Raw genomic sequence first — 26812 nt, 5'->3', positions numbered from 1 at the left:
CTCCTCCCACTCACATACCATCCAGAAATATTGCTACTACAAGAAGGGCTCTTCCAAAACACTGCACGTAAACGAAATATTCGCTGCTGGGGAGATCTATACAGTAATGGCAAATTAAGCACCCTTCAACAACTGTGCCCTGATCCTCCGTCGACCACTATGGAAACGTTTTTATATGCTCGTCTTCGCCATGGCATTCAAGCTAACAGCACTGTTTTCCCTTCCGAACCTGCTACATTTGCCCCTCTACACAGTATATTGCGGGCCCCCACTGCTTCACACTTGGTGTCAACACTCTATCACAGTTTATACGGCGACACTGAGTACCCTCCGTGCCCGGCACTGGCTAAGTGGTCGACTGAAATAGGCCAAGAACTTACAGATGAGGAATGGCTCTATTGTTGTAAACAAACTGAACAGATCTCGGCCAATAGCAGACTCCGTATCATACATTATAGATTTTTACATCGCAGCTATTACACCCCAGTTAAACTACACAAATTTGGGTTGAGAGATACACATAGGTGTGATAGATGTAAAATGCAACATGCTGACTTTTTACACCTTGTCTGAGACTTTCCAGATATCCATACCTACTGGAACACTGTCCTTACAGCCCTGGACTCTATGATTTCACTGCCTCTCTCAAGATCTCCACTGTTAGCTCTCTTAGGATATACTGAACAACTCCCTGCCAAGCATCGGAAGTTTGTTTCCTTCTGTCTTGCTCTGGCTAAACGGCGCATAGCCTGTCGTTGGGGTAGGGGTCGGGCACCCAAATTTAAAGACTGGCTGTCGGACACGATCCTATGGCAAGACCAACTTTGAACTTATGCTGAGTTGCTCCCCCGTTCCTCTCACCCCTGAGACATTTGGGGTCCACTGCAGACCTATTTGTTGGAACACCCCTGCACGGACGTTGCCTAGTTTTAAAGACCACCACTCATTCCCCTGGCCTCTACCCACCACGGAACGCTCTGTTCCTCCCTCTTGATGCTCCTGCCAGACAATAACTGTCGTATCATATACTGTTAGAGCCCCTGACATACTCACTCTGTTGCAGTCTGTAATGGCAAATGCATGATGTTCTGATAGTTCCTTGAATTATTGTAATTCTTCGGTAGAATATAATGGTCCCCACTGCTAACATATGTACCTCTTGAGTTGCATTTATGTATCCCGCAGTATCTTATGCTATGTACTCCCAATTGCCCCAGTTATGTCTCCTTTACAGATGTTGAACCCTGATTATCTGTTTCTTGACTGAGAAAAATTCAATAAATAAAGTTTAAAAAAAGATATATATTTGTCTATAAACTCTGCATTGGTTCTGCATTCTCTTTCTTCTCTATCTTTTTTGTTAGATACACATTTTCTCCACTCGTTCTATATACTTGTTATTGTTTCTAATTCCTCTCTGTTGGTTCCATTATTACTCTCTAAGTTCAGCATTCTCTTTGTTAGTCCACTTTTCACCAAAGTGCCTTTTTCCTCATTATCACCTTTTTTCACAAATTCAGTTTTCTCTGTTTTGAGTCAAGTAAAGTCAAAAAATCTTTATTCGCTACATTTCTGTAGCATAAAAGCACAAAAATACAATGCATAAAAGAACAAATCATAAAATACAAACATTTACAATAATAATTTTTTTTACACCTTTTATCTTTAACACACATTAATATAAATAAAATGTGTTGAGTCAATATTTTCTCTAGGGGTTCCTGTATTTTGCATGAGGATTCTGTTTCTCTCCACAGATAGTAGAACCTCTTCTTAAGTAATATTTTTTCACATTGATTCTATTTCCTCGCTGTATATTCTTTTAACTATCTGTTTAGTTCCTAAGTTTTATCAATACTCTCCATGTCAGTTCAATTTTCTCTCCATTAAGTTTGCGTTACTCCTTGATTCTAAATTATTCCTATTAGTTTATGTTGTTTATATTTTTTGTATCAATCAATTCTGTGTTCTCTGTATACTGGTTCTAGGTTTTGCTCATTGGTTCTATATTTTATCCTTTGTATCTATGTTTTATATACTGCATTTGGATCTTCATTATTTATTGGTTTTAAAATGTATGAATTGCATGTATCAACATGCACAAGGTGTTGTACAAAACATAGATAAAAATGTAAATAAAATAGGTAACCAGTTATTTAATATAACATAGGTAAATGAGCCATAGCTGAAGAAGCAGAAGGTAAAGATCAGACAGAACTGGCAATTCCATATTTTAAAAAGGCATAGGAAGAAGAAAAGGCGAGGTAGAAATACGAAATAGCTTTAATGTAACTATATAGAACAAAGGTCAGAATCGGGGGCCACAGTCAGCTCAGTCTTAATGGGAAGATGAGGGCCAAAATGTAATATTTCAGAAGCATATCACAGCAGTGCAAAAAGCCAGACCAGAAAGTCTGATCTAGTAATATTTGGGATCGTTTGTTGCAGTATATCTCTGCTCCTGGTTACTTTGGCTGTGCATGCCATGGGACTAGTCGCAGGTCTTGGCCAGTGGGCGACCCTACACCCATCACTCTGCAGGTGCTCAAACCCCTGCAGGTGCCCAACTCCATTTTAAGAATAAATGTTTGCATCCCTGATCTGTTGATCCACCGTGATTCTCCAGGAGACTGCGCTGGGTGTTGCAGTGGATCCGCAGAGCTACGAAATCACAAAAAAACTTCCATTTTATGTTGACCCCCCCACAAGGCCAAGGGGTCAGGGTGCGCCGATCCTACCCCTTATATCCAATTTTGATTTATTTACCTAGGGACAGAGTCTTAAGCTGGCAGTCACCACTTTTCCTTCAAGTTACGCCCATACTCCCAGCCAATCACAACATGGGGTAGACCTCACCGATCCACTACGGTCAATCACGGCCAGCCAGTCACAGCGTGTGTGGCTCCTCAGTGTTGGTTCCGCGAAAGTACCTCAGCTTGAAATATACAAAAATATGTAACCTTTTTTGCTTGCGGCAAACCCCACGCCGTGCATTACCGAAGGCCCTGCGTGGCAAGGGGGTTGCTTGCCTGCAACGGTTTGGAAGCAGGGCCGGCGCCCTTTGACCATGCACAGAGGAGAGCTGGCTTTATGTATGATAATAAAAAATAATGTTAAAAAATCACAGAAATTTACTGAAATAACAAAGTTTAAAGTGACATGATAGTTAGTTTAAAATGTATGTGATAAGGTAACATTTTAAACCCAAACATCCTCAAAAATTCACCAGTAATAGTTATTTTAAGTAGCCATAACTCGCGCTCTCGCTATACACAGCTAATTACCCCATATATTACATCACTCATGACATGTTCTACAACATCATTGATAACATCACTGCAACATCTGAAATTACATCATTGATAACAAGATTGTGCATAGTGAGGGCCAATGACCAGACTTCAAGCTAGAAGACTTGCAACTCTCCAGACCCCACTGCAAGATACTCGAACGTTGGTGGAGACACATGCACGATGAAAAGAGCAGAAGCACCTATAGAACAACCTACCTTTTCTACCAAAAGAAACTCAGATTAACCAAACTCTCAGCTCTGACTGAACAAATTGAGAATAGCCCCAGTGATGCCAAAGAGATGTTCGTCATACTAAAGGATTTCGCTACCCCGCCTCCAGCTCCACGACCATCACCCTCTCACTGGCTCTAACACCCAGCTCTCCCACTACATCAATAAAATCAGCACCATATTCTACAGCGTTGCATCCCAACTAGACCTACACACCCTTGGTGCCCTTTTACACCTCCAATCCTATAGGATGAACATCACAGAAATGACAATGACCACTTATCTACCTTTACCATGTCAGAAACTGCCACCACCATGCATGCCATTCACTTGTGAGCCCCATCGGACCCATGCCCACACTTCATGTTCACCAAAGGACTCAACATCATCTGCGCTGCACTCACTAAGATACTCTCAAGAAACCCTATGCAGACCTGAGGAGTCTGGCAAATTATGATCGATCTCCCATCATCCCAGCTAAAGTCCTGGAAACAATTGTCAGCAATCGACTGGCAGACCACCACCTCCAGGACCCATCTCAATCTGGATTCAGTTTGGATAATGACACCACCGACACTGCCCTCATCATTACCACAGATGATATCAGTATGATCATGTAGAGAGTAGACACAGCAGCAGTCATCGTGCTCAACCTCTCAACTGCATTCAAGACTGTCTTCTACCCCATCTTCACCCAACACCACTACAAAACCGGCAAACACGGACCTGTGCTCGAATTGTTGCGTCCCGTGTCGACTTATTCCAGGTTTATCAGGGTGTCCCAATTCACTCACTAGAGAGTTGGTTAGGCTGTTATGTATGAAAATGCTTGTGAGCGTTTCTTGTTTTTCTACCAGGCTAGCGGGGAGAGTTATTCTTAGGACTCACCTTACTTTTCCTTGTAATACTTTATTTTTTTCCATTAGCGGTCAATTCTCCACTCACTGACCCTGGTGCGCATAGATCACCACTGCCGCACTGTGGTTGGTTGCACGGCTGTCATGTGTTTTTGGAAACACGTTGTCAGGTGACAGAGGCGCAAACTACTTAATGAGCGTCCTCAGTTACCTAGACGCTAGGTTTTGTTACTGTACCCTTTGCAATTTACACCAGGTAAATTTAAGCAAGTCATACAATCCAAAATAAACCAGGGAAAATACACTTAAATAGAGAGGCTTGCTTAGTTTAATGCAGATAGCTACAGTTCCATGTGTAATTCCTCATTTCCTGTAGCAAACTTGGAATCATAGGTATCTACCACACCTAGTAAATACTACACCTGCATGAATCAATATTTACCTGGGGCCATATTATGGAATGGGCATACTGTCCCTGTTTGTGCCAAACAGGTGCATTGGGCACTAACAGGCATATAGCGCCCCCATTACAAATAATGCTCTGCCCTTACAGCAGCCACAAACTTGTGCTTCCCTGAGTGCAATGCTTTAGACAAAAGGTAAACCGGCTATTTGAGCAGCCAGTCCGACTTGGTCTGTGCAGGCGGCAACCCACCTGCACTTCAAAAGGGAACAGAGATCCCACTGCAGGTGGGTGCAGTGTGTGCAGTAGGATGTCTGGGGGGGTGTCAATGGGACCATTTTTTCCCACTTACAGGGTCACCTGCGGAGGGTGCACTGACTGTGCACCACCTTTTTGTGGTATACTGTCAGTGCACCTCCTTGACAACCTTTGTGCCTCTGCACACACGTCTATAATAGTGCGCAGATGCGGAGTCAAAGTGTTTCACTCATTAGCATGTGTCTCCCTGAAGATAGCACCTTCGCTATATGTGCATCCGTGCTATCTGTATTCCAGGAAAAGGAGCATAAGCGACTGCTCCCTCATCTGTAATTCTACAGTGCCCCGGAGGAGCAGCGAATAGACATACAGCCACTGGGGTACTGTATATATTACTTGGCGCTCTAAATGAAGCAACCCATTCCGGCCTATTTGTAATCAGAGCCATAATGTCAGTCATCAAGCAGGTCAAAACTGTACAAAAAGGAGATTTCTGAAGTCATGCAGGCTTCACTGGCCCCTACCCATAATCTTGTCAACATGCAAGAGCAAAAGGTTTGAGTACCTAAGAGTGTAGGACTCTCCCTCATGTCCTCCTCCATTGGTTACAGTTTCGATTTTTTGGTTCTATATTCTCTTTTTGATATAATATTACCTCCTCATACTAGAATTGTCCCCTATTGTTCAATACTCTTTTCATTCGTTCTTTTCCAAATTCTCCTTGTTTGTTCCTATAGTTTATTCATTACTTCGGTTCTTCCACTTTTGCTTCTATATTACCTTCATTAGTTCTACACTCTCTCCATCAGATTTGTATTTACTCTGCTGTTTCCATATTCTCTCTGCTTATTTTATATCCTTTTATATGACTTAATTGGTTCTATACTCTCTGCATCTTATTTTATATCCTCCCTGTGGCTTCTGCATACCCTTCATTACTTCAACATTCTCTCTGTTATCTATTCTTTCTGGGTTCTACTTTCTATTGACTCTGCTTTCTGTCAGTTTGTTCAATATTCTCTCATTTGATGCTATAATCATTATTGTTAGTTCTATATTGCCTTCTTTGGTTCTATTTTCTTTCTGTGATAGTTTTATTAGTTTTATGCTTTCTCCACTGGTTTTATGTTTTCACTGTTGGTCCTATAATGTCTCTGTTAATTCTACAGTCGCTTAATTTCTTCAGTATGTGCTTTGTTACTTCTATCTTCTCTTAGTTTGTGCTATATTTTCTCCATTTATTCAATATTCTCTCTGTTGGATATCTAGCCACTCAATTCCTTCTGTATTGCCTCGGCTGACTCTAAAGCTCCTGAATGTATTATACATCCTCTCTATTGGTTTAACTTTCCCTATATCTGATAATGACATCTAGCCACAGATTCCTTGGCTTTGAACTTCCAGGCGTCGGGCTGGATCAGAAAGAATTTTCTTAGCAGTACCCCTGCGCACCGGAAGGTGGTGTCGGTTGACTCCACGTGACATAGCCGGCATTGTGTTCATCGCTGTCATCTTCGTGACGTCTGCATAGTCAATATAACCAGCACTCGGTGCGCTGACAACAGTTCTTTTCTTTCTGCGCCAGCTAGCGCCAATCCGTTGAAGAAAGCTACCCCCTGTCAGTTTTTGACAGACTTTTTTTTACCCTTTTGTCGATTTTGTTGGTGTGTTTAGGTATGTCAAAGAAGACTTCGGGGTTCAAACCATGTGGCGCCTGTCACCATGCCATGTCGATCATGGACCCAATCTAGTGTGTCTCTGGTGCCTGGAGCGCAACCACGACTCGAAGTCGTGTTCCAACTGCCGGGCGATGACACTGAAGGCTTTGAGGGAGTGGTCCCTAAAGCTACTCATGGCACGGAGTCAAAGCATCGCAGATGTAGCCTCATCAGTCTTGATCCCGGTCTCGGTGAGAAAGCCTCTGATTGGACCTGTTCCCGGGTGCGGACGGATGGCAGTCGCACCTCCACAGCGACCTTCCCCAGCGTTCTGCCTGACACCGAGATCCTCTGCGTTGCCGGCACCCACCGGCGGCGCCTCCCCGATCCTCATTCCCGATCCGCGGATGGAGCCATACGGCTCCATGCCGTTCGCCATGCCCTATTCTGAAGGGTTAGGGATGGAGGAAGAAGATTGGGAGGGGGAGCAGGATCCCTTAGAAATTCTGCACCAACAAGATGTGGACTGATACAAGGAGTCGGGTGATGCCAGTGGTTTGGACACCTCCCCAGACTCTGGCATGCTTTCCCCTCCTACCCTGGCTACGGAGGAGGGTGAATCTTTTGCCATGGTGGGGCATAGGGCTGCGGAGGTCCTGGACGAAGCTCCCTACAGTGACGGTCAAGACTAATGTCTCGACAGAGGTCCTGCAGCCTGGGCTCCTCGTTTTGGAACCCCTACTGCCCTTTAATGAGGTCTTAACAGACGTCCTTTTGGGTACCTGGTCCAAACCTAGAGCAGGGGCTCCTGTGAATAGGATAATCGCTTACCGCCATCGTCCTGCACTGGGCAACCTACTTTTCCTCACCGCCCACCCCATACAGCTTGGTGGTCCAGGCTTCCACATCACGTGGTACATTCTCTTCTACACCCCCGGACAGGGAATCCAAGCGACTGGAGAGTTTCGGAAAGAAAATGTTTTTTTCCGCCAGTCTGGCATCGCGTTTGGTGAACACTACATGCCTTTTGCCTTTTGGGCCGCTATTCCCATTCGATATGGGACACAGTTGCGCAAGTGCTGCACAAGGTCTTGTAGGAGGACCGAGCTCTACTCTCCCAAGCTATTTCAGACGTGAGAGACGCAGCTAAGTTCGCCTTCAGATGTGGCTCGGACAAGACCGCTTGCTGGGCAGAGCGATTTCCACGACAGGGGCTGTTGGTCGCCACGCCTGGAAGACAGCATCTGGTTTCTGGGGGATGTCCAGGCTAACCTCATGGACATGCCCTTTGATGACTCCCGTCTCTTTCGAGACAAAGCGGATACTGCCCTTGAGCTTTTCAAAGACTCGCGGGCCACGGCTAAGTCTTTGGGCATCCCCACAACCCCTAGGGCCTCATCCGCTTTGCTCTCCTTTCATAGCTACGAAAGGGGCTATCAACCGCGCCAACCCACGGCAAAACCTTCCTAGTCCGATCCCCCAGGATAACTCTCAGACAGTTGGTAGCAGAGTATGCCATCATCTCCACCACTGGCGAAACATCACATCGGACAAGTGGGTAGTCCAAATAGGCTATTCCCTCCCCTTCAAGACTACCCCTCCATCTATGCCTCTAGTGTACGATTGGCTGACGGAGGATCACCTTGCGTTACATCACAAGGAAGGCAAGATTCTCTTGGCCAAAATATCTATAGGGAGGGTTCCTGGGCCAGAAGTAGGCAGTGGTTGTTATTCCTGCTACTTTCTGGTCCCAAAGAAGGATGTAGGCCTTTGCCCTATCCTAAACCTCAGAGCCCTCAATTACTTCCTCAAAAATGAGAAGTTCAAGATGCTCACCCTAGCTCAGGTCCTGTCTGCCCTAGACCTGGGAGACTGGATGGTAGTACTGGATTGCAGGATGCCTATTTTCATATCCCCATCCTGCCTGCCGATCGTCGCTACCTGAAGTTTGCGGTGGGCCATGAGCACTTTCAATTTACAGTGCTACCTTTCAGCCTCACCAGCGCCCCTCGGGTGTTCACAAAGGTGATGGCGGTGTTCGCAGCCCATCTACTGAGATCAGGGGTTCTAGTCTTCCCCTATCTCGATGATTGGTTGAGGAAGTCGGGCTCGCCCCAAACAGTTGTCTCCCACTCCAGACTACAGCAAACTTCCTGAATTCGCTGGGTTTCACTATCCACAAGCGGAATTCACCCCTGACCCCCTCTCAGATGCTGCCTTTCATTGGAGCAGTACTGGAACATGGTACAGTTTCGGGCCTATCCCCCCGAATAGCGAGTCCAGGATATTCAGGCAATGATACCGATGTTTCAGCCTCTATCCTGGATTTTGGTGAGAATGACTCTGAGGTTGTTGGGCCTCATGGCTTCCTGCATCCTGCTAGTGACCGATGCACGCTGGCACATGCAGGCTCTCCAGTGGGACATGAAGTTCCATTGGGCACAGCATCGAGGAAATCTCAGCGACCTGGTTCAGATATCAGAGGGCACTGCAATAGACCTGCAGTGGTGGCTAATAGACCGCGGATGGTTCAGAGGCAGACCCCTCTCCCTTCCCCACCCAGATCTCACAGTAGTGACGGATGCGTCCCTTCTGGGATGGGGTGGCCATCTGAGGGAGGTGTAGATCAGAGGACTCTGGTCTCCGGTGGAAGCCAAGCTCCATATCAGTCTGTCGGGCGATCCGACTGGCACTGAAAGACTTTTTGCCATCGATAAAGGGAAGGCTCTTGCAGGTGTTCACGGAAAACCCTACCGCCATGTGGTACTGCAATAAACAGGGCAGAGTGCGGTTGTGGACTCTCGGTCAAGAGGCCCCTATGTCTCTGAACTTGGCTGGAATAACAGGGCATTTTTCTGCTGATTCAACACCTGGCCAGTTTTCTGAATACCAGGGCGGAAGAGCTCAGCTAAAGGTGCCTTGCGGATCACGAGTAGCGTCTCCATCAGGAGGTGGCACAAGGTCTCTTCCAGAGTTGGAGAGGGTCTTGGTTGGATCTGTTCGCCTCCGAACAGAATCCGCATTGTCAGCAGTTCTGCGCATTTGAGTTTTGAAGGTGGCTCTCGCTCTGCAACGCTTTTTGTCACGAGTGGAGCTCAGGCCTTCTATACGCCTTTCCGCCCATACCACTCCTGCCCAGAGTGCTCAAGAAGATCAGGGGCGGCCTGGCAAAAGTTATTCTTGTGGCTCTGGACTGGGTATGGAGAGTTTGGTATCCCAAGCTTCTAGACATGAGCATCGATCCTACAGTCGCCCTTTCGGGAGGATCTTCTGTCACAGCAGCAGGGAAGGGTCCTACACCCGCACCTTTCCACTCTCCATCACCATGCGTGGAGATTGAGCGGCGACAGTTGAAAGCTTTCGACCTCCCGAAGTCTGTGAGGTTATTTTTGCAGCCATGTGTACCCCCACTATATTGGTATACGCCTGCCGATGGAAAAAAAATTGTAAATATTGGACAGACCGGTTACCCTTTATCTACATCTTTATCTGACATCTTCCTGTTCATACTTTCCTTGGCCTGGCAGGGCTCTGCTCTCGGCATCTTGAAGGGCTATCTTTCGGCCCTTCCCTCTTTTCTTCTGCAACCTGATCAGCATTCTCTTTTCAAATTCCCTCTGGTGCAGAAATTCTTGCAGGGGTTGACGCACTTGTTTCCCTTGTCACCCTTTACTATGCCACAGTGGGACCTTAATCTGGTTCTCACTTTTCTGATGTGTGCACTGTTTGAGCTGCTGCATAACTGCCCTCTACGGCTGCCCACCAGCAAAGCATCCTTCTTAGTGGCAATAACATCTGCCAGAAGGGTGAACAAAATGCAGGCGCTGTCATCACAGCCTCCTTATCTGACAGTCTTCCTGGATAAAGTGGTGCTCCGCATAAGGGCATCTTTTCTCCCTACGGTGGTGACACCCTTTCACGTGGGACAGTTGGTTACTCTTTCCCCCTTCTATGCACCTCCACACCCTTCCAAGGAGGAGGAGCGTCTCCATTGTCTTAACCCAACTCTTTATAGGGTATGTGGGTGCAAAGAAAAGACGTGCCGTTCAAAAGAGAACTGTATCCCGCTGGGTTATCCTCTGTACCAAAAGTTGTTATGCCTTAGCGAAGAAAGATCCCCTTGAAGGGCTTAGGGCCCATTACACTAGGGCAAAAGCGGCTACCATGGCTCTCTAGCCTGATGTTCCCGTTTCTGATATCTTCCAAGCAGATATCAGAAACATGGGTGAACATGGGCATCGCTGCACATGTTCACCAGACACTACTGCTGCATTCCCAGGTTCACAGAGAAGGTTTGTTTAGTCACTCTGTTATGCAGGATTTTCTGGTCTGAACCTTTCCGCCGTCCCGCCTATGGGGATGGTATTGCTTGGGTATCTATTCAAAGGTAAGGAATCTGCGGCTAGATGTCTCTATCTGATGGACAAGTTCCTTACCTTCTGCAACTTCTTATCTGGTAGAGACATGATCTAGCAGTAGATTCCTTACTGACCCTCCCATCCTCCCCGCACTGCGGAATTGTTCTTAGTGTCAAGGATGTTCCCCTTCAGGGCCCTAGCTGTTCATTTTTTAACACACCATGGTCAGTCACTTCATGGCTCCGCGCTTCTGGTGCGGAAAGTTGTGAAAAGTACTTACGTCAGCGTGCCGGAGTAGCGGTTATATTGACGACGAGGACGTCGCAACGATAACGAACACAGCGCTGACAACGTCATGCAGAGTCGACCAACGCCACCTACTGGAACGCAGGGTTACTGCTAAGAATAAATCTTCCAGATCCAGCCTGACGCCTGGAAGTTCAAAGGTAAGGAATTTGTAGCTAGATCATGTCTCTACCAGATAAAGCGTTACCGAAGGTAAGTAACTTGTCGATCGGTTCCACTTTCTCTGCTCTCTTCTAGCTGTGTGCATTTTTATTGGTTCTAAATTGTATTCATTAGTTTAACATTCTCTTTAACGATTTGTACTTTACCCTTTGCGTCTATATCCTCGCAGATAAGTTTAATTTAACTCTTGTAATTCTATATTGCCTCCTTGGCACTGCTATGTTTTTTGGGTGCTAGAATTTCTCAGTTGGTTCTGTATTCTTTCCATTGTTCAAAGTTCCCTCAACTGTTCTACTCTCCCCTTGTTGATTCCATAACCTCTCTGATGGTGCTATAATCTCTGTGTTGCCTCCACAGCCCCTGTATATGTTGTCATCCTTTTTGCTTGGTTTGTCTTTGGCTCAAAAGGGTGATGTGTTGCTTCCTTCTTTCATTCATTTTTAACTAGTAAATACCATACTTATTTGGACATTTTTACTAAACATAGTTTGCAATAATCCTAGTCATAAAGAGTTAACATTCCCAGAGTTCAAAACTATTGAGCAGGTACTTACACTACTTTCAGCAGCAAAGTCAAAAATAGTTTCTTGCTAATCAGTCAGAGTGAGTGATTTAGAAGATCTCTCTATGTGCCATGTCTCACTGTAATCCTAAGCACAAATCTAAGCAGTTCCAAAAATAAAATCATAAATCATGCCTGACTGTTTCAGTTTCCCCTATCTACTACATAAATGGCCTCTGGATCGACACACCGTCTGGTAACCGGTGCTTCCCAATTGTCACACTACCTAGCTGGCCATCTGCTGAACCATCCAGTCCTAAAGATGGTAGAATATGTACTGCTGTCTCAAACCCCTGTACCAATCCCTTGAATTTGTTCATCTCTAAATGTGTCAGGCTCGGTATCCTTCTAATAGTTCTGTGGGCCCATTCAGACCTAGACATATTCATTGCAGTGCCTTGTGTCAAACCCCTAGTCTTTCAGGCCAACAGCAGGCACAAGTGTTTCTTTCTCATGGTTTCCCGCAGCTCAATACATAATACTTTAAAACTACTTCTCCTGTGAATATTTTTGAGTGGACACGATGGAAAGTTTTGTGTTAACAAATTATGATCTCCCTTCTGTAGGACACTGAGTCAAGAAGACCCAGGAGACAACCCAATAACACTGGAGGAGATACTGCAACAGGTAAGCAGTGACTGATGTAAATATCTTAGAGACTAAACACCACATGCCTAGGGCCACAAACTATCTGACAACTTGGTTCAATGAAGACTGAAAACTGAACAGGAACTACTGGCTCTATTAAGAGCTGGAAATCATTTACAGTACAATATTTAAAACAAAGTTCCATTGTGTAACATGGCATCTCAATTGAGGATGCTACTGATGTGGGTCAAACAGGGATCACAAGAACTCATTATGTTATGGCATTCTGGGAGCATGAGAGTAGTGCAACAGTCAAGTCTTTTTGGTGGATGGTCACATAAGGACTTGATAGCCTGTTCTGTGAATTGTGTCTTAATGTATATGAGAACACCTAGTGTGAATACTTTTATCATCACTTGGAGAAAGCTGTCTGCTGTTTTCTCAGGGAGTGCGACCCGCCCATCAAATGCCGATCAGCTTTGGAATGTCCTAGTATATTTTATAAGCTGAAGCAGTGTAGAGCCTCAGGACTGGATTAAATACCCAATTTGCTCTTAAAAACAAATGTGCGCTGATGGGCAAGTCGACTTATATTATTGCACAATCAATTTCTTGCTCTTGGTATTACTAACCTCTAGTGCAGTAGCTGATTGCTCCTATTTCTAAAAAGGAACTGCTTAGTGATAAAGTTGATTAACCCTTTGTTCTGTTAAACTGCTTGGTTAAGGCTATCATGTAGCTCATATTAGCTAACCTAGGTGTGTGTGTAAAGGAGATAAGACTGCAGTCAAAGTGGTAGGCTGTATTTAGGTGTACAGATACAGTGGTGGAACACTGCGCCATCATGTCTCACTTAGCTCCAGTGTCAATGAGATTGTGAAATTCTAAAATGTATTTCTGTCTAGATTGAAGGAGTGAGGATTGTCAACACCCTTCCACATCTGTTTTCCAACTATTTATCTGCATTTGATGTCAAATTAAAAATATGGAGGATGGCATCCCTAGTCATCAGATATTTGCAAGAATCAGCCTACACAGAGATACTTTGTACATGATTTACTAAGCCTTTGCATTGAAAGGCGATGTAAGGACAACGCAAAGGCTTCAGTAAAGATTTACAAAGTCACACAAGGGGCAATATGGCATCCTTCTGTGACTTTGTAAAAAAATGCAACGCTGTGCAGCAGCTTGCAGTGCTCTGTGTCACATTCCATAGGAATATATGACATTACAACACAAACAATTACCACGCATGCTTTTACAACACGGTTGTTACAGCGCAACCACCATTAAAACGCATGATTTTACAACGCATTTTCAGAAACTACCATTACAACACATAATACTTTTGCGGGTTGCAGTGGGGTAAGTGTTGGATAGTGTAGGGGTAAAAATTACTATTCCCACTCCAGTAAGTGCAACAGTAGGGTATGTGTTGGTTGGTGAATGGGTAAAAATTACTATTCCCACTCCAGTGAGTGCAACAGTAGGGTAAGTGTTAGATTGCGTAGGGGTAAAAATACTATCCCATATACCCCAAAAACCATACCCACCCTAAAACTGAAAAATACGCATTACTTACCTTATAATGCATTGTAATGGCATGCATTGTAATGGTATGCGTGATAATGGCATGCGTTGTTGTGACATGCGTTGTAATGGCATGCGTTGTAATGGCAAGCGATGTAAAGGCAGTTGCATTGTAACAGCTGCGTTGTAAAGGTAGTGCATTGTAATGACTGTGTTGTAATGGTTGTTTCCCATTTCATAGTGGTAGGCATTCCATGGGTGTAGCATGGGTGTTCTCCAACAGTGGATCTTTTATTATTTACATGCTTGAAGCATTCCCTGTCATTAGACTGAGAATCCTAGGTATAATAAAATACCAGTATACAGTGTTAAAATGGCCATAGGCCTGAAACAACATTATCGGTTTAGTAGTACATCCACCTCATGTGAAAGAACCCACACTTCAGCTGATGAAGTGGAAGCTTGAATTCTCCTACTCCCCCTAGAGGCCACCATAGCTCAGATTTCTATAGTGTATCCTGTATGAGGGAGTCCTGTTGCAGTGCTCTGCTCTAACCTTTCAGTGAATTTAAATCTGTTACTATTCTTGATCTGCCCTGGATGTGAGCCAGCCCTATCTTCAGTACTGAAGTACTATGAGTTGTTTTTAGAGATGATTTTGTCATTTTCTGAGCCAGGGAGATCTTTCTATTTGACAGCCAACTGTAACCAACTGTCATTATGGCTGGCAGGGAGAAGAAATGTCTCTTCAAACCTTATTCATCTTTTGGACATAAGAAAATTTACACTGATGATCCTCATTCTCCGTGTATTTATTGCCTTTATCCAACTCATAAAGAATCATACTGTGATATATGTAAGACTTATACAGCTAGAACTCTTAAATACAGTGAAAGTATGTTGGTATTATATCTAATGTCTAAAGATAATTTCCCTCCTTTTAAGGGAGCTGTCCTATGTTCAGGGAAAAATTCCGTAAAAAGTGCCCCTCCAAGCACTTCCATGAAGGCAGCGCAGAAGAGGAGACAAATACAGTTTCCCTGAACTTGACTTATTTGGTACAAAGCATAGATCACGAAAGCATTACCCTAAAGACTCATTTACTGCGGGAACGTTTTTGGCACATCTCAGTCCATGGAGGATCAACCAGTCATCAAGAATAAAAAATCTTCAAAAATCCAGTTGTTAACCACGGAGACCTCATCAACAACAGGACTATCAATGTCTTCATCAACAACATCCTTCTTGACGCCGAGGCTGTTGATAATGAAACTGTTGATGAGGAGATCATCGATGATGCTGGTTTGTATGTCTCCTGTACCGACGTGTAGAGTTCGGACGGTTCCAGTTCATATACAACTTCGACCCCGTTGACGCCGATCCCATTGATGACAACCTTACCACCAATGACACCATCGATGATGACACCTTCGACGACGACGACGTTGATGGCAGCACCATCGACAGCAATACCTTCAACGACAGTTGTAATGGGGACTATCTTTTGACGATTGAAGGTGTCAACTTTACTCCCAGCTAAAATTTTACAGTTAAGCTAGGATGAGGATGCTAGTAACTAAGCCTCAAAGACTTCTAATAGCCCAATGGAATTTAATGTAAGATATGTCCCAAATTTTGGAGAAGAATTGGATGAGAACAAATTCTACTCCAAATGTAATGCTCGTTCTTGCATCTAGACAGTGCAGAGAGCCTGCAGTGGTCCAAGTGCCTATGGCCTTTTTATCTACATTGCAGCAAATTATGGACACTTTCCAAATGCTATTACCACAATACCCAGCTAATAATCCTCAATTATTGTTACCTACTGGACCCATTCTGCCACCTCCTTCACCTACTCCTTTACCAACTTTGCCTCCCAGGCAACCTTCATCACTTCCTCCTCCAAAGGAACCATCCCCCAGACCTGTTCACAGATCGCTGGTCCCACCAACTCTTGAAGACATGGATGATGATAATTCAAATAACTATATATTTTGATACAGATCAGGAGGAGGGTTAAATTCCACAAGATAATTGACAGAATTTCTTTGTCCCAAGGGGAGTTGATGATGTGCCTAATCCACAGGATTCAACAGGCGATATCTCTTGATTTCAATCATTGCTGGAAAGAGCTGCCAAGACATTCACTGTACCAATGAAGTCTGTGGATCATCAATGTTTCTTTTATGACTTGAAAGAGCAGCCACAGAATTCTATAAAAACAATGCCAATTTTGGATTTTGTCTGGTCAGAAGGGCTAAAGCTAATGAAAACACTGTCTATAGTTTAGTCGTGACTCCTCGTCTAGAGAAAAAGTATAACGCTCCGGATTCAGCTCCAGATTCCCTCACTGGGCACACTAAAATGGATTCAGTCATCTCCTCAGTGCCTCAGAGAAGAACCAAGAACCCAATCACACCATCCTCTGGACTGCAAGAAGAGGATAGTAGTTGTATTGATAATTTGGGCTGAAGAATTTCATCTATGCCAGCAATTTCTATTGAGACAGTCAATGCTCTGGTAATTCTAGGACATTTTGATCGCCAGATGTGGCATGATATTGCGCCATTGCTTGAACTCATCCCAGAAGATAAGGAGATGGCAAGAGCTATCCTTAAGGAAGAAGAACTTACTTCCTCATTCCTCATTGATGCTGCAATGGATGCCTCAAACACAGGTTTTCGCCAACTATAACTATATTAAGAAAACAAGGCTTGCTAATTCAGAGGCTTTTGTCTGAAGTATAGTCTAAGATTCTGGATATGCTTTTTGATGGCCTTACTCTTTTTGTTACACATGTGGATAAGGCGTTTCAAGGTCTTAGAAGTGACATGGATGCTGCCAAGGCTTTAGGTCTTTTACAGTACAGTAGATTTGGATGGTCTAATTTTTGTGGCTTTCGAAGATCACTTAATTGCTGAGGAGGATTCAATCAATATGAAGGCCTGGGAGGTACATATTATCCCCAAAGATAATCCGGATACAATCAAGGATTCTCTTACAACCGTAATCAGAGACAGTCCTATGGGAGATTTTCAGGATGGAAGAGAAGTTACTCACAATCACACACCAATGACAGAAGAGAGTTTGACTCTTCGCCCTTGCCCCCTCTTCTGTCTTGTACTCACATGTTGGAGAAGAGAATTTCCCTTTTTGCTTTAGCTTAGGAGTATACCGCATTGGACAAATAGGTGAAGCAAATTGTTCTTGAAGGTTAGATGTTGGAGTTCGTTCAGACACCCCCTCTATGCCCGCCCAAATAGGAGCATCATCTCCATTTGAGGGAGCTTCAATGGGAAATTCCCTTCCTCCTTCTCAAGGAGGCCATAGAGATTGTTACAAAGAAATCAAGTATTTTCTTGAAGCTCTTCCTAATCAGAAAGAAAACAATTAAGTAGAGACCAATCCTGGATCTCAGACAGCTGAACAATGTATTTTTTTAAAACAGTCTTTTCGGATGATTTCTCTACAAGAAGTCCTCCTGATGATACAGGAAGGAGATTGTATGACTTTCTTGCATCTTCAGGATGCATACTTCCACATACGCAGTCACCGAAAACTCAGAAAATTTCTCAGATTCTGGGTAGCAGGACATTTGTACCAGTACAAGGTGTTTCCTTTCTGACTCAGATCAGTGGCTTGAATGGTTGTCAAATGTCTCACTCCAGTAGCTGCCCTTCTCAGACGAGGAAGTCACCAAGTATTCACATCTCTGGACAACTGGCTTGTGAAAGCATTACCAAAGGAAGAGACGAAAGCTTCTACGGCAGCCTGCATTCCTCTCTTCCATAGCTTGGGTCTCACGTTAAACAGAGAGAAATCATTCTTAGACCCCCAGACAAAAATTCATTTCCTGGGTGCATTACTTGATACGCATCTGGGAAAGGTTTTTCCATCAGCAGAAAGGGTGAGAAAGGTGCAATCAGTCACATTGAGACAATACCTGTTGGGCCTGGTGGCAACATGTATAGCCTTGTTCCATTTTGTAGGCTCCTCATGAGACCATTCCAGCAAGAACTGAAATTGTAAGGGAAGCAGGTTGAAGGCTCATGGGATGATACAGTCCATGTCACAAAGCGACTGAAGCAGGCAATACAGTGGTGGAGACTCCCAGCAATTCTAAATGCAGGACTTTCTTTCTGCCTATAACATAAAGGTTAATACCACAACGTATACGTCCATGGATGGATAGGGAGCTCACCAGCAAGAACTCTCAGCCAGAGGCCTCTGGTTAGATGGAGAGAGGATACTTCACATCAATGTGTTGGAACTCTGCACAATACGTCTAGGTTTACAAGCATTCTCCCTCAGATTAGTAGGTCAACTGTTCCTAGTCAGAATGGACAATATAACATCTATGTTCTACATAGCAAAGCAAGGAGGACACGGTCCAGAGCTCTCTCAGAAGAGGCTCAACTACTGTGAGGGGAGCATGAGCTTTCCCGTGCAACCAGTCATGGAATTTGTAGCAATCCCATATTTACTATAGGCAATTAACCTGGGATTATGCCAAAAACGTGTGCCTACCATAGAAAACTGTAACGAGGAGAAATATCTTTATTTCTCCTTGTTACTTCCTCTTTCTGTGCGTGATGCATTCTGCATCACACATAGAAAGAAGAATATGCCTGTAAGGATTGTTTTGTGCAGGAAGACATTCCTCCCTACACAAAAACAATCCTGCCTGTGATGTAGACACCCTTATACCATGGTGCCAGTTTGCCTGCGTTGGCGCTAGGTAGCACACAGTGCACCTGCGCTATGAGGGAGCAGAAGCGTGCCATATTGCCGTAGACTTTGGTTGTTGCCCTGCGATGGGTGAAATAATAGTAAATATGCCCATATGACCACAACGTCGAAACCTGTTCATCATGTCAGAAGTTGAATCCAAAGGTACTGAAAGAGAGGGAGGCAAAGCTCTTCATGGCCAAGGCAAGGAAGGAGAAAAGAGTATGTTGGAAGTCTAGTCTTTGGTGGGAGTCGCCATATCTTCATTCTTTGAAGTTATTGAAGAGAAAGCATTAAAAGAAGTGGCGTCATAGTTCCCAGCGTACACAGACCTTCTTCACCTGTCACAGTGCCTTCCGCTCCATCTCTCTCACAGGGCAGACCTCCTCTTGTAGTTGCAGGGGCAGGATTCTACACCCCCACCTCCAGAACTGACACCTACATGCCTGGAGATTGAACGGGGTAACTTGTGTTCTTTTTCTGTTCCCCCTGATGTGGTGGATATTATTTTATCGGCCTAAAGACACTCCATCAAGTCAGTTTATGCTGGCAGATGGGCGAAGTTTGTAAAGTGGTGTGAAGAAAATTCGATTGAACCCTTAATAGCTCATTTGTCTAATATTTTATGTTTTGCGCTCTCCATGGCGCAACACAGTTGTGCAGTTGTAAGAGTTAAGGGATATTTGTCTGCCCTTTTGGCATTCCTTTGTTTCCACGATCAACCTTCTCTGTTTCAGTCCCCTATAGTGTTACGTTCTATTAAGAGACTTACTAACAAATATCCTCCCACTCCGTTTTTTATGCCTCAGTGGGATCTTAATTTGGTACTAACTTACCTTATGGATACTGCATTTGAACACTTAAATAGTTGTCCTTTGAGACTACTTACTTTCTAAATGATTTTTCTGATCGCCATAACAACTGCTAGATGTGTTTGTGAATTATAGGCATTAAATGTAAAAGCCATCTTCACAGCTTTCTATGCAGATAAGTTGATATTGAGAACCTGGGATGCTTTCCTGCCAAAAGTGGTTACTCCCTTCCACTTCGGCCAGTCTATTGCCCTCCCTACTTTCTATCCTCCTAAACATCCATCTAAAGAAGAGGAAAGGCTTCAACGTTTGGACCCTAAAAGGCCTGTGAGCCTTTATGTAGATAGAACTCGTGATCTCCGGCTGGATGATCAGTTGTTTGTTAGCTATGTGGGCAAGATGAAAGCAAAAGAAGTGCGTAAGAGAACATTGTCCAGATGGATCATCCAGTGCATAAAGATCTGCTATACCTTGGCTAACAGAGAACCATCTGAATGTATTAAAGCTGATTCCACTTGGGCTCAGTCTTCTACTTTTGCTTTAGCTAGAGGTGTCCCTGTAGGTGACATTTGTAAAGCGGCAACTTGGGCCTCTCTCCACACTTTTGCAAAGCACTATTGTTTAGAATCCGAAGTGAGGAGGGACAGTCACTTTGCTTGTTCTGCTTTGCAAGATTTTTTGGTATAGGCAGAGTGGCACCCACCTCTGAGTGCGGGACTGCTTGGGGTTCTATTCAAAAGGTAAGAAATCCACAGGTCGATGTATCCAAATCTTCGGTTTGAAGTCTGCCATATGCTTTTGCATTGGTGCTGTTGGTTTCACCCGTTCTCTACTAAGGCACGAAAAACATGGGTGAAAACTGTTGTCAGCATACCGACGAGGGCTACAGTGATGTCACGTGGAGTCGCGTGCAAAACTGTGGGCATTATAACGTCCTCGTCGACGAGGAAGAGCTGGAAAGAAAAGTTTCTGCAAAATGCTGCCACATTGGGATATTCAAAAGTTGAGGATTCCACAGGTAGATACTGTGTCCACTAGAAAAAGTGTTACCAAAGGTAAGTAACTTGTTTATTTGGTCTCTAAAGAATTGTAATTTAAAATCCTCTTTAATGGTGAAGTTTAATTCTAAGTCAGAATTCTGAAAATGCTACTTTTAGAAAGTTGGCATTTTCTTGTCTTAGCCATTTGGTTACTGTATGCTGGGTCACATGAATAGATGTAGTTGGCAGTTGGCCTTTATGCATTCCCCCCAGACAGAGATACAAAAGTAGACTATGTGCTCTCAACATGGGCCATCTTTTCAGGATGTGAGGGGTAGAGATGTCACCTACTTCACTTGCACTTCAAAGAGGCTGCCTCAACACATTCTGAAAGTATTTCACATTAGCATTTTATCACCCTACACATCCTGGGATCAAGGCAGGGAGGATGGAGATTCCAGAGTCATCTGTGGGTGAATAACTCTAAAACTTTCTCCCACTTCAAAGCCGGCACTAGGAAGAAATATTTGACCCTGAGACCCACTCTTCAGTACCCTTCTGTACCTCTGGATACTACAGAAGAAAGACTGCCCTCCTGCCAAGGGCACTGCTTCACAATATCTGGGATATTTTGCTGTCTGAGACCTGCACTGCTGTCTGAGAAGGAAGACTAAACCTGCCCCCTTCATCCCAGTCTATCTGAAGTGTCTCCAAGGGTCAGCTGACTGACCTGTTCAGAGCTACAGGGACATAAGATCCAGAGGCCTCCCAGCAACTGCCCAGCTAACCTGCTGCAACAGGACCTGGCTGGACCTGCAACTGGATCTGCCTGGGCCCTCCTTGCCTCTGCAAGAGGCCCTGATCCCCAAGAGGCTCCTCCACAGGTCCTGGGCCCCTGGTTGGCATCAGAGCGTACTACTCTGGACACAAAGGAGAAGCCGTGAAGTTTTGGGCTCTTCTCGACCGTGAATGTGTCTCTATGCATCGAGATCTTGTCACCCATGATGACAGCCAGCGCAAAGCTCTGGTGGTCCTGACGCTTCATGCTACAGCGACCGCAGTGACCACCAACGTGAAGCTCCATCAATGACTGTCTGCGCAGCCCAACAGGATCTCCGCACGGCAGCGCCACCGTCTACTGCGCCCGGCCTGCTCCTCGAACTGCGGCCACAACCATCCGCAACACTCACCCCGCTCCTCGCGGCATCCTCTGCGGTGGAATCTTCACACCGGACTGTGAGAAGGTAACTCTTCCAGCAGGATTAACCTGGTCTCTATAACCGGCCCATGCTCCATCGCTGTCGGCCTGAACTTGTGACTTTCCCCCAGTCTAGCACGACTTGATAACTGTGAATGGCGCTTTGTGCTCCTAGGCTGTATGCTTACCTAAATCTTTTAATTTGCATGTCTCCAGTTTTACTGATTGCTTGTTTGTCGTTTTGGTGTCAAATAAGTTATTAAATTTACTCTGTCTAAACTAGTGTGGGATTTTTCTTGTGTTGTATTATCACTTTATTACTGTTTACGTACTGCATACACATTGCCTCTTAAGTTAAGTTTGACTGCTTTTGTGCCCAGCTACTACAGGTTTATGCACAAGTCAATTGTTTTACAATTGTGGTTCACCCTGGTAAGGATTGTGGCTGTTACTTGAGAAAGGTTCACACCCATTCCCCACCAGAACAAGCAACCTAATTTCTCACAGCCCTTTTGTTTCTGGCTGACCTTCTACGTAATGTGACTACCCAAAATTGTCTTCATAGGATAGGGTCTCATACTGTGTCTGTGAATCCACATGGGGAAAATGTTACTTACCCTGCAAACATCTGTTCGTACCCTGTAGTTCCCTGTAGTGCTGTAGATGCATATGCTCTGCTGGGCTCAGACACTTGCAAGTTGTTTTTCGTCAAAGAAATCTTTCAAGTCTCAAGGTTTATATTGACTCCTCCCTTATCTGGCAATGTGCATGGTCACAGACTCAAAGTTATATTGTTTTTCGTCCAGCGGATGAGAGTAGCATGGAGTGGTGAGTAGACAGAGTGTGGTGTACTTGTGTATTGGGAAAGGAGTTAAATTAGTAAAAGAAAAGAGTCCTGTGAATCTTGACACTTCCGGAGAGGTAGGTTGCTGGCGCATGTGACTCTACAGCACTACACTCTACGAACAAATGTTAATAGCATTTGTTGCTGTGGATACACATGCTCTGCATAGACTGCCAAGCAGTACTGTCATACAGGTGGCGGCTAGCGTGTGGATGAGGCAGATGTCTTAAATAAGGTCCTTTGGACCACCTACCCAATGATAGACTGTTGTCAAGCAGAGTAGTAGTGTTTGGTAAACGTGTGTGGGTTTGACCATGTGGCTGATTTACATATGCACACTAGGGGAACATTCCCTAGGGAGGTCACAGTTGGAGCCTTCTTCCATGCAGACGGGACCCTGAGTGTACCAGGGAGGGCACTTTTGGCTTGTGATAACAGGTTTGAATACACCTAATTATCTAGCGATACCTGCCTTGGATATAAGTTGACCCTTATGAGGCTTCGAGAAGGATGCCAAGGGTTGGTCTGAACTACGGAAAGGCTTCGTCCTATCAACGTAATAAATGACAGCACGTTTAATGTCTAGAGTGTGTAGTTCTCTCTCTGCTACTGATTCTGTTTGGGGGAAGAAGGCTGGAAGTTCTATTACCTAGTTAAGGTGAAACAGGGTTATCATTCTGGCAGGGCCGGACTGGCCTTAGCGGCACCAGGTGTTTCCCCAGTGGGCCACCAAGGTGGGGGCCGGTCTTAGACCCCTGGAGGTGCGTTTTTGTTCTGCAATATCAGCGCTCCGAAACAAAAGTGGCACAAAGCTTTCCGCTGTGGCCAGCCGAGCTCTTTGCCAGGGCCGGTTTCGGTTCCCAGTCCGGCCCTGAGCAGAAACCTAACATTGGTTCTCAATATTACTCTATCCTTATGCATTTGAATAAAGGGCTCCTGTAATGTGAGCGCTTGCAATTCACTATAAAAGCCACTTTCCAGGAGAGGTACTGGAGAGGGCAAGAGTGGAGGGGCTCAAAAGGGGACCCCATGAGTCTGGTGAAGACTACACCGATGCTCCATACTGGGGCAGGGGGAACTAAGGGTGGTGTGACCCTCCTGAGACCCTCCCCCCCCATAAAGGCCTTAACCACTGGTTTGCAGACGAGCGAGGAGTGCTTTTTATGTTGCATGTAAGCTACTATAGCAGCTAAGTGAAGTGTGAGCCAAACCTGACTTATGGAGATGGAGTAAAAACTTAAGACAGCCCAGACAGTAGGTGTTAAGGAGACCAGGTGCTGAGGAATGCAGTAGTGGGAAATTCTCTTCCACTTGATTGTGTAACAAACTCATGTAGCTGGTCCACAGGCCTTGTGTAAGATGTCCATACAATATTTTGCGAGGTGAGGTAACCGAACTCTAGGACCGCAGATGCCAGATTGCTTGATTCAATTGCTTGAGGTATGGGCGCCTGATCTGGCCTTGCTTCCTGATGAAAAGGTCTAACTTGTTGAGGACTGATGGACATTTTGAAGTGTGCTGTGTTCCAGGCTGTCTGGCCCAGGAGGGGGCTACAAACATGGGAGTTTGAGAGGTCTGCTGCATCGGCCATACTACGAATGAAAGGAGTGGGAGAGACAGAAAGGCATAAGCAAATATCCTCAATCAGTTCATCCATAATGGATTTCCAAGTGACCGTCGATGTGGGTACCCGGAGGCGGAGCTTGAGCATTTTGTATTTTCGGGAGTGGCAAACCGATCTATTTGTAGGTTGCCTCAGCAGTGCAAGTAGCTGTAGAAGACTTGTGGGTGGAATTCCCACTCGTGGACTTGTTGGGGCATCCTGCTGAGCAAGTCCCCAATGCCAAATATTCTTAGCTACCAATGAGACAGATAGAGAATGAGTGCCTCCTTGCTTTTGTGTAAATTCATGACGGTCATGTTGTCCTGACGACCGCCACTTTGCCACAAATGAGAGGAAGGAAGCCTTTTAGGGTGAGATGTATTCTTATACCTCAAGGTAGTTGATGTGATGCCCCTTTTGATATGCGGATAATGCTTCCTGTACTGTAGTGAGATTGAGATGTGGTCCCCAGCTGGCTTGAGAGGCGTCTGTGGTAATGAAGAATAGTGAGATGGGTCTAAAAAGGCCTGTCTTGCAACTGGTTGTTACTGTTTCACTACTGCAGAGAGTTATGTATGCTGGCCTTTTCCAACACTGGATCCTCAAATAGACCCTACGCTTGTGACCACTGTGTAAAGAGGCACTGTTGAAATTGGTGCATGTGCAGCCAAGCATGGGACTCTATGGAAATGCATGAGGCCATCATGCCGAGGAGGCACATAACAGTTCTGACTGTAAGGTTAACTATTTGGATGAAAAAGAGGCACTCACTCTTTGGTGGTTGGGATAGGGCTTGCCAGTGACAGAGTTTAGTGTTGACCCTATGAAGCGTTGTATCGTTAGGGGTAAACAATGAGATTTGGTGGCATTGAAGGTGTACCCAAGGCTGTGGAGGAGGAAGAAGGTAGCCTGGATGTGCAATAAGCACTGGTATTTGCTTGCTCTCTTGATTAGCCAATCGTCCAAGAAGACGTGGATGCTTCCCCTCAATAGATGTGCAGGATGGGCCTAAGGGAGCCGTCCTTCTTGGGAATGAGGAAGTAGAGAGCATAAACTCCTTTGCCCTTTTGATTGGGGGGAACTTGTTTTATAACCCCCTTTTTGAAGGAGCTTCCAGGAGGCTGAGATACTCTCTGTTGAGGCTGTGTTTGCAGTATGGAATGTTGGGATAGGGGGTGAGAAGTTCTAGGCGGTAGCCATGGCTCTCGACCAAGACCCACTTGTCAGATGTGGTTTCCTGCTAGCGTGGGAGGAAATACTGGAGTCTCCCCCCAAAAGGTGTTGTGTTAATGGGGGGGAGGGGTGAAGTTGAAAGTTGAAAAGGATTTATTGAGCGCTCTATCACCATGCGGTTTCTTGGCGCTGTAGGCAGAAACTGAAACCTGAAGGAGGAAGAAAGGAGAGATTTAAGAGGGGTAGGCTAGGGAAAACAAATGAGTTTTGAGTTTGGCTCGGAAGTCTAAGTAGGAGGGGGTGGATCGGATCATGAGGGGGAGTGAATTCCAGAGAAGAGGGGCAAGGGTAGAGAATCTGGTGCCACCAGATTTCTTCTTGCGAAAGCGGGGGACCTTAAGAAGAAACTGAGTGGAAGAACGCAGGTCTCTGCAGGGGACATATGCGTTTATTTTAGATCTGATAAAAGCGGGGGCAGTGCCAGTAAGGGACATGAAGGTCAAGCAGCCTATCTTGAAGAGTGAGCGTTCCCTGATGGGAAGCCAGTGCAGAGTCCTTCATACGGGGGTAATGTGGCTAGATTTGGGGAGCCTGTAGATGAGGCGGGCCGCTTGGTTCTGGAAGAGCTGCAGGCGGCGGTATTCGTAGGCGGGAATGCCGACGTAGAGGGCATTGCCGTAATCCAGGCGGGACGAGATGAGTTCTAAGATAATGAGTTTAAGGGCTTCAGCTGAGAAGTAACGTGAGATTTTGCGAATGGTTCTGAGGGCCAAGAAGCACGAAGAGACTACGGAGCTAATCTGGGGGCGCATGGAGAGGTCTTGACTAACTTTAATGCCCAGTGTTTTCACAGAGGCTGAGGGTAATGGGGGGAACCAAAGATGGGGGGCCAAAAAGCAGAGGACCAGGGGTTGGAGGGACCACCAAGGAGAACCAGCTCGGTCTTATCGGGGTTCAATTTCAATTGGTTGAGATTCATCCAGTTGAATATGAACGTGAGGATGGAGTGGACCTTGGAGATGGAATCAGGGGAGGCAGAGAGATTGAAAATGAGCTGGAGGTCATCGGCGTAGTTAAACGCCGTGACCTCCATGTCCTGTAAAGCAGCGATGAGTGGGTGAATGTAGAGGTTGAACAGAAGGGGAGATAGTGAGGAGCCCTGGGGTACTCCGCAGGTGACGGAGTTGGTGGGAGCAAGAAAGCCCTCCAGGCGAACAGCCTGTGTGCGGCCGGTTAATAAAGAGGCGAGCCAGGCCAGGGCCGAACCCC

General features: G+C 45.3%; 1 protein-coding gene across 1 annotated transcript in view; it reads left to right on the top strand.

Annotated features, from left to right (window-relative positions):
- Positions 1–26812, top strand: part of RASGRF1 (Ras protein specific guanine nucleotide releasing factor 1) — a 727100-nt gene that overhangs the window by 519759 nt on the left and 180529 nt on the right. The window contains exon 20 of the mRNA XM_085644699.1: positions 12654–12714. Coding sequence (XP_085500825.1) covers positions 12654–12714 — 61 coding nt within the window. The remainder of the gene's footprint in view (positions 1–12653; positions 12715–26812) is intronic.

This window comes from Triturus cristatus, chromosome 3_1 (assembly GCF_964204655.1).
Source record: "Triturus cristatus chromosome 3_1, aTriCri1.1, whole genome shotgun sequence".
Taxonomy (NCBI): domain Eukaryota; kingdom Metazoa; phylum Chordata; class Amphibia; order Caudata; family Salamandridae; genus Triturus; species Triturus cristatus.
Note: the sequence above shows the minus strand (reverse complement) of the source record. Positions and strands in the feature narration are given on the sequence as shown.